Source organism: Neophocaena asiaeorientalis, unplaced genomic scaffold (assembly GCF_003031525.2).
Source record: "Neophocaena asiaeorientalis asiaeorientalis breed wild unplaced genomic scaffold, Neophocaena_asiaeorientalis_V1.1 scaffold927, whole genome shotgun sequence".
Taxonomy (NCBI): Eukaryota; Metazoa; Chordata; class Mammalia; order Artiodactyla; family Phocoenidae; genus Neophocaena; species Neophocaena asiaeorientalis.
This window is the reverse complement of record NW_020174785.1, coordinates 414,527-422,712: the sequence shown is the minus strand read 5'-3', so window position 1 is coordinate 422,712 and position 8,186 is coordinate 414,527. Positions and strand designations below refer to the sequence as shown.

At 41.0% G+C, this 8,186-nt stretch overlaps 1 protein-coding gene across 1 annotated transcript; it reads right to left on the bottom strand.

Moving 5' to 3' along the window:
• Positions 1-4,428, bottom strand: BRS3 (bombesin receptor subtype 3). Its single transcript, XM_024760103.1, has 3 exons — positions 3,854-4,428; positions 1,924-2,275; positions 1-477 (listed from the first exon to the last, which is right to left on the bottom strand). The coding sequence occupies exons 1-3, from the start codon at positions 4,285-4,287 to the stop codon at positions 64-66; spliced, it is 1,200 nt and encodes a 399-aa protein (XP_024615871.1). The 5' UTR covers positions 4,288-4,428; the 3' UTR covers positions 1-63.
• Between the last annotated feature and the right edge of the window lie 3,758 nt (positions 4,429-8,186).

Here is an 8,186-nt window from a genome sequence, read left to right as displayed (position 1 = left end):
CTACACACAGCTCAGAGTCGAATACACACGCTGGGAGGAGAAATACTATTTTTAATTGAAAAGCTAGACTCTGTCATCTTCCTTCTTCACAGTACAGCCAGCAAACACGGACACACTAATTTCAGACACCTGAGTGCTTGCAGCACCCGGGACCCTTCCCATCACGGCCAGGTTGTCAAGAGGGGTATCGGCAGCAGGAGGGTCAGGCAGCTCTGCCTTGCAACAGAATAACTGAGCTTTAAAATGCTGCTGGAACGTCTTGCTCAGCCAGTAAAGAGCAAAGGGGTTTACACAAGAATTGCTGAAAGCCAGAACCCGAGAGAAAATGGTGACAAGGAAGTGAATGGCAGAGGGGTCCACGTAGGTTTGAGAAGTGAATGAGCGGTAGAGGTACAGGAGGTGATTCGGCAACCAGCAGAGAGCAAACAGAGCCACCAGCACCAGCACCGTTTTGGCAATTCGCTTTCGGGATTCAATCTATAGGGGGAAGAAAAATGGCAAAAACAACAACCAAGAAAACAAAACAAAACAAAAACCCAAACAAAACAAAACAACAACAAAAAACAACCGAAAACCCAATCAAAAACATTTAGCTGGCAGAGATTTAAAAAAGCCATTCTCTAGATTTACATAGAAATTTACAGTTAACAGGCTGGTGTCCCTTTGAACGTGCAGGTAAAGGAAGTCAGCCGGTGGCTAGAGAATACAGCAAGTTAATTGACATGGTAACCCGTGATCTTGGTCTCTGATTAGCTCTAATTCAGAGTCTCCCATCCCTGGTTTTGAGATACTCTAGGGTGTCTCTAATTATCTCAAGCAGTGTTGTGGAATTATCGAAAATTTAATTTAATTAAGAAATAGATGCTATACAAACCTGCTTTCACTGCACCAGCAGAGGCTGACTAGGTTAGAATAGTCTTCTGGGGATTATGAAAGTTGCTAAATTGGTACCAAAAATTGTTGTTAATGTATAGGAATTCTAACTATATAGTCAAAGGAATAAAAATCTATGTGCCACCCTTCATGTATGAAAATAATCCTACCTGCTCCTCTTAATAAGAGAAATGAACCAGATTAAGTGAAGACATTGCCTGTAGTCACAGATAGAGCAAAGATAACTGGTCACATGGGCATTAAAATGCAACTTTAGCCTCCTGACCACCATTAAGCAAACAAAAAAAAAAAAAAAAAAAAAAAAAGCTCTGTGCTCTGCACATACTGGTTAAGAGGTAAATGGAATCATCTCCTCCCACCCAAGAAAGATAGAAATCCTGTCGGGTTTTTTTTAATCAAATGGAACGATGTTTTGCCAATATTCTTTTTATTCTGTTCATATTTATGAGAGGAGAGCACACCTGGGTCTTGCAATGGTCTTAATCAAGCTTCTGTGAATCACTGTGTTCTCTTGCCATTGGCGCTGCATCCCTCGAGACAACCCCTCTGCCCAGTCTGCTGATCTGTGTGTAAGTGGTTTGCATTGAATGATGTTATGGCTTCTTGCCAGTTCTACCATCCTGTGTTTTTCTAAACAAAAGATGCTTCACTTTATAGTCTCACCTTGTGTGATGTTTCTCACTATCCTGTGGGGTGATTTTTGAGCCCAAACTTGAGCTGCTCCCTTTCTAATAATAGTGGTCCTACCACTTATTGAATGTTTACTATGCAGCAGGAACTATGCTAAGCGTTTCATATATATCATCCGGACCTCATTTTCATTTTATACATGAGGAAAGTGAGGCTCAGAGATGTTAAGTAACTTACTCAAGATTGCTCAGCTGGTATGGAATTAAATCTTGGGTCTGACAGACTCCACAGCCCATGACCATAACAAAAATATGATACTGCTAAAGTATTTATTGCTCAGGGGTGCAAAAGGAGGCATTTCCCTTCTAAATTCACGTGTGAGTCCTGATTAATACATACCTGCTTGCGGGCATGGCTTTGTTCCTCAGTAGGTATGTTCAAGGTGCTTTTGTAAAGAGTCCTAGCAATCAAAGAGTAATAGACAGAGATAATCGAAAGTGGAATAATGTAGAACACTAAGAAGCACAGCAGAGAATGTATCTCTTGCAGGAGCCTCTCAGAAACAGGATAAGAGGCACACGATTCAAAGGTCGTATTTTTGTGGGGATCTCGAAAAGTATATACATTTGAAAATATAGCCTCTGGTAGAGCAATGATCATAGACACGATCCAGATGCAGCCAGCTTTGGCACAGGTCTTCAGGATGGCATTGGGGGGCTGACGCTCCAAGGGCTTCACAACTGCCTTGTATCTAGAAACACATAATCATAGCAAAGGGAAAAATCAATATCAAAATTACAGAATCTTAAAGTTAGAAGTGATCTCCGTGGTCATCCAGTTCTACCTTCTTATACCATATGTATATAACCAAGTCAACATTAACCAACTGGAATTGGTTATGATTTCAAATATGCACAATACATCCCAGTATTTTATATTGATGCTAATCACTTTTTCCTTTATTCACTGGTACGAGATATTCCAGATTTGCAATTTTTATAATTTTCTTGTAGACCTTCTACTTAGGGCAAATAAATATTTTTTGGCATGATTTTGTGTGTGATGGAGAGTAATTCATTACCTGTGCATTACCTTGTGTTCTAAAAGACTTCCGTTTTATGTAAGTGACTGATGTTAAACCTAATTCTCCTTTCCTTGTGAGAGAGCAGTCATCAACCTTCCTAGAAAAGAATTCCATGAGTTTATGCAGGAAAGAGGAGAGGATTAATTTCTTCCCTGTTCATAAGTGCTAATTTCGTGCCCAAGCCGATCCAATCTGTAGGTAGATTTAGGGCAAGGCAAGGGTGAAATCGGAAACCCTGTACCCATGAAAAGATGCCTCCTTATTCTGACAAATCCACCTTAAAATCTACAGCCTTTAAGTAAATCTGCCCTCAAACAGAATATAAAACCAGTCAAAGCAAAATTCCATAAAAGACACAGGGAAAGCTTTTCCTCCTCTCAGATTCCAGAATCCGAAGAAGCTTTTCCTTCTGGTACTGCCAGGCATTGATTACTTACAGGCTTCTTGCAGGCTTTTTACAGCACCACTTTTAACATTTGGAGCCTCAATTTTTCTTCATGCTTTCACAGTTATCATTATACAATAGGCACAGAAAGACCCAGTACGTAGACTGAAAATATCCTAACAGAGCCCAAACACCCTGGCTGCCAGAGGTTCTCACACGCTCCATCCATAGAGCTCTAAAAGTCAGCCGGGATTAATTTATGTCTGGAAATGAGAATGTCTTTGAACGCCTATAGAAATAAACAAATACAATTAAGTGATGACATTACACTGAGTTACCAGGAAGCTGAGAGCCTCACCGTTTTTCTGCCATTAATTAATTTGATGCATTTCAAATAAATTAGATGCATGTATCTTTTTACCATTCTTCCAGTAGACAGTAATGTGTATGTGGTCAATTTCACACCTATGTTGATGTTTTAATGTTGACAATATTGCACCACTAGGCTGCACTAATGTATAAAGAAAGGATTGTTTTTCTTTTACACCTGGAATAATTTGCCTTAATAAACCGAGGGGGAAAACACCGTTCAGTATTCTTTCAAACAAACAATTACACTTCAAAGAAATTAAATGATCCCTGAAGCACACAATTTCAATCTCTCGTCCGATGCTAACACAGGAATTTTAACATTCTTACACCGACTTTTATTTAAAATGCCCCCCGATTTTTCAATCTTACATCCAGGTTACAGAGTGTGAGAAAAGCAGAATAGTAGCCAGTGAATGCTCCGTACAAGCTTTCCTTTCTTTTCGCCTAATTTCACATCCTGGCAAACATAACTGAGAAAAGAAACCCACCTGTCAGCACTGAGAATTGTTAACGTGAACACTGATACACCAACAGAAGTGAGCCGGATGAAAGAGAGCACCTTACATCCAATTCTTCCGAACAGCCATCCTTCTGCAAGGTAGTGGGTTGCATCGACTGGCACACAAGTTAGCAGAAGTAAAAGATCTCCAAAAGCCAGGCTGGTGATGAAAATATTGGGAACTGTTTGCATGGATTTGGTCTTGAAAAAGACTTTGATGAGAATAGCATTTCCAAGTATGCCCACTGAAATGATCACAGCATAAGTGATATAGATGGCACACAATGCTTCTATTCCTGGAGAGTTGTCACCGGTCCTTCCTTTATTTGTGGTATCATTAGGAACGACAGGGCTTGATGATTCTGTTTCATTTGTGGTTGAAATTAAAGTCTGATTAGGTGACTGAGGCTGCCTTTGAGACATTTCTTCTGAAGCCTATGCCTTTAATATTTCTTCTGCTCAGTTCAAATGTAGTTGATTGTCACGTCCAATGCCTACGTCTAGTAACGAGATGGTAGAGCAACAGAGCAGAATGGAAAGCAAATCCAAGACACCCGGATACTCCTTTCCTTCGGTTGTTCTTTGTCTCCCAGCATGCTTGGCTAAATGCTTACCGATCTGGCACTGGAGTGTGGGAGGTGGAGGACTTTTACCGGCGTTTCCATGACAGAAGGAGGGGGGTTTGGGAAATGCTCTGCAGTTGCTTGTTCTTCCCTGTTAGGGAATCTTACGGACTACCTAGATGTTATTAAACAATACTTATTGTTTATTAGAATCACTCTGTTTCCATGTCTAACCACGAAGATCTGTATAGATTTTGTCAATTTTCATCCATTTCTCTGCAATCAGAAGGTGGTCTAGTGCACTCTCTTTTACAGGGTAAATAAGTATGTGTGTCCCCTGAAGCACAAACTTGAATCCACTCCTCTAGATTTAATATCAGAGAGGTGCTGAGGCAATAAATCATTCCCATTTTGATAGGGCTGATGTCACTTCCGAGGAATAATTCAGGTGACCTGGGCTTATCGCCCAGCTCTGACACATGGTAATTCCCAACCCTGCGTATTACCAGGGCTCTGCTCCACAGTATCAAAGCAACCTTTAAGAGATGCAAAATCCAGGCAAATCACCAGTTGCTTTGTCTCTAAATGTCCTAATAAAACACCCTTTTACCGTTTGACCGTCTGTCTTAATGCTATATATTTTTGTAAATGCCATTTAGGGTTTCTCCCTTTAGAAATGGTTAAAAGGAACCTGCCTTGTTCCAAAACAAAATAATGCAGAACCCAGCTCCAGGTCCTGACGCAAAAGGACTTGTAAGAATGAAAATCATTCTTTTCAAGTGAGGGAATGCCACAGGCTACTCCAGAGGTGATGGGCATGGAGATAATGTTTACATCAACCGAAGGAAGCAGAAAATTAAGGCAATTCCCTTAGTACCAGCAAGAAATGCCCCTTGACACAGAAAATGTAAGTATGTGATTTCTGTGTGTATATGCAGGGTGGGAGGCCAGCAGTCTAAAGGCATTGGATAATATTACCTGCTAAGGAATATTCTTAGCATTTGAAATGATCAATTTCATTTAGCATTTGAAATGATCAAATTCAAAGGATAATCTCTCAGCTAGGAGAAACTTTTTGTAGTAAGGTGCTTATAAGTATATCCAGATCAGAATTAGTCTGGGAAGTGGCATGAAAGACAGCAAAGTATTTGGCTGGCCAATGAACAAGAGGCGCAAAGATAGCTTTTTCTACTGACGATAACAGGCGCAATAAATTCTACAGGGGGAGTGAATTGGATGAATCGAATCAATTATCTGGTTAATTTGAACAACCTAAACTACACCTATCCTCCACTCCTTATGAAATTATCTCCAGGTCTTGAATTACCCAGTGAAATAACTGTTTTTGATGGGAAAGAGGAAGGGGAATGCTTGGATAAACCCAAACCCCTTAGCTTTGAAGTATATACCCTTACGTAATTTCGCACACTGGGCTGCCTCTTTAAGATCGGCTCTACAGAAAACGGCTCTCTATACCGTTCACATCTTGTTCTCACAAAGCTAGTGATAAAATCTCTCTGGGATTCCTGTGTAACATTTAGCAAAGAGCAAGCAGTATCCCCCAATTCACACCTCGGCGGATGGCCACACAGCATTGTTTAGTAAGAAACAAACCCTGGCGGGCGATTTTTAAAATGATCTGAACTCAGAAGATCTCAGGCGCGCCTGCCTCAGGCTGCAACCCCACGTGTGCTTTCCCTCCTTCCTCTGCCCTCTGGTCAGGAGAGGTCAGGAGAGAGCAGTGATGTCCCGGGTGCTGTTGGTGTTTGGGGATCTCTAGAATTCCAGAATCCCAGCAGATCAAAGATGGAAGTGAACTTAAAGATGATGAAATCAAATCCTCAATTTTTTCAGAGGCAAAAATGAGGTTCAGATGGGGACAGTTATCTCATATGAGGTCACACAAAGCATTCCATAGCAGAGCTGAGATGGAAACAGGTTCCCTCTGGACTCTGAAAGCGGCAAGAGCTAAAAAACACTCAGTTCCTGACAATGAGCCATATTTGCTCACTTGGCATCGTGGACTTAGGTTTTCTGTGTGTTTTATTAACTAAAGAACAAGAGATTTCCAGGCTAACAAGTAAATCGTGATAGATCATTTAAGTTCATCTGCTTTAATATCTACTTCATTTACCCTGTAATTCACGCACAAAGCATAACCGTGTCTAGTTAATTGTCTGTAGTTCAAGTTGCAGGGCACTTAGCCTATACAAGATGATGAAATCCCTTTTTGTTTGTTTTTAGTACACAATTGGCCAATATTATCATCCTAGATTTTCAAAACCAACTACTTGGTTGTAGATTAAGCAATTGTAATACAACCTTAATGTAACCTTTTTTTTTTTTTTTGCGGTACGCGGGCCTCTCACTGTTGTGGCCTCTCCCGTTGCGGAGCACAGGCTCCGGACGCGCAGGCTCAGCAACCATGGCTCACGGGCCCAGCCGCTCCGCGGCATGTGGGATCTTCCCGGACCGGGGCACGAACCCGTGTCCCCTGCATCGGCAGGCGGACTCGCAACCACTGCGCCACCAGGGAAGCCCTTAATGTAACCTTTTAACTCAAAAGGAAGTATGAGACATTGAACAAATAAATTACCAATTTTCTAAAGTTGGTCTTCCTGGTTTCAGTCCAATTCAGTTAATGTTGTCAAATTTTGGCTTGCGTCAGAATCACCAGGAAGGCTTAACAAAACACAGATTGTTGGGTCTCACGTCCAGAGTTTCTAACTTGATAGGTCTGGGGTGGAACCTGAGCATTTTCATTTCTAACAGGTTCCCACTTACATAGGATAAAAATGAAAACAGTCCAGTTGTTCAGGAGAAGCATGGTTTTTCCTGATATTGAGGTCGAAGAGAGATTTCTGTAGGTCTTCATTAAAGAAAAAGGAATTCTGTGATGTGATGGATACTTCAAAAATCCTCCGTATGAATCTCAGTCCCGGGTAAGCCACATCTACTGAACCATCGGGTACCTGTGCTCAAATGACTCAGGGTGCTTGAGGTGATCTTTCCAATGGGAGAAAGACGAAGTGGTTAAACTTTTGGCCTATGACTCAAGGTCAAATTCTGTCTGGGAAACAGGATGGATTTCTTTGTTATTAATTAACTGGGTTAGATCAATTTTAAGAGGACAAGTTTGACTTGTGGCTGTATTTGGATCTATGTAATAGTGATTCCTGCCATCACAGAGTTCTCTGTTCTCCCTCATAATTTCTTGCTCCAAAACCTTATTGGTATAGTTCCATATTTCAAGAGGAGACTACTATTCAGAATGGTCTCTGCAGAGACCAGGTTAAAAAAAATAAAAATTATGTAATGGTAGGCTCTACAAGGAGTAGAAATTCCACTCGAATCTTTAAGTGGAATTTTTCGTTAAAGCAAATTCTTGTCATAATTACTGATGGCTCCGAAAAAGTGAACAACCACGTAGGCTGTTCAGATTTCGGTGCCTTTCATGCCCTGACCACTGTACTTGTCCACCCACACATGCCTAATATTGTATGCTGTGGTCAATGAGTCTCCAATTATAATAGATGGAGGCAGTTTTGCATCAGATAAAATGTTTAGGCTTCCTAAATACTGAGGTACAAATTATGAAGTAGATAAATTTATCTCTTAGTGCGTTTCTACCTCTCAGTAACCTCCCTTTTCCTAAAATTCTCTCACATATCCTTAATCACGTGTTCCGTTTTCACGGGGCTTACTTTCAGCTTCCTGCAGCGTAATCCCTATTAAGGGACTCTAAGTCAATAAAGGCCA

What these genes read in the sequence shown, in the direction of transcription:
- BRS3 (XM_024760103.1), bottom strand. Translation starts at nt 4,287, where the DNA reads ATGTCTCAAAGGCAGCCTCAGTCACCTAATCAGACTTTAATTTCAACC. An exon ending in ACAATTCTCAGTGCTGACAG is followed by an intron (nt 2,276 to 3,853) that starts GTGGGTTTCTTT and finishes ATGTGTTTCTAG; the next exon opens with ATACAAGGCAGTTGTGAAGC. An exon ending in AAAGCCATGCCCGCAAGCAG is followed by an intron (nt 478 to 1,923) that starts GTATGTATTAAT and finishes TTCCCCCTATAG; the next exon opens with ATTGAATCCCGAAAGCGAAT.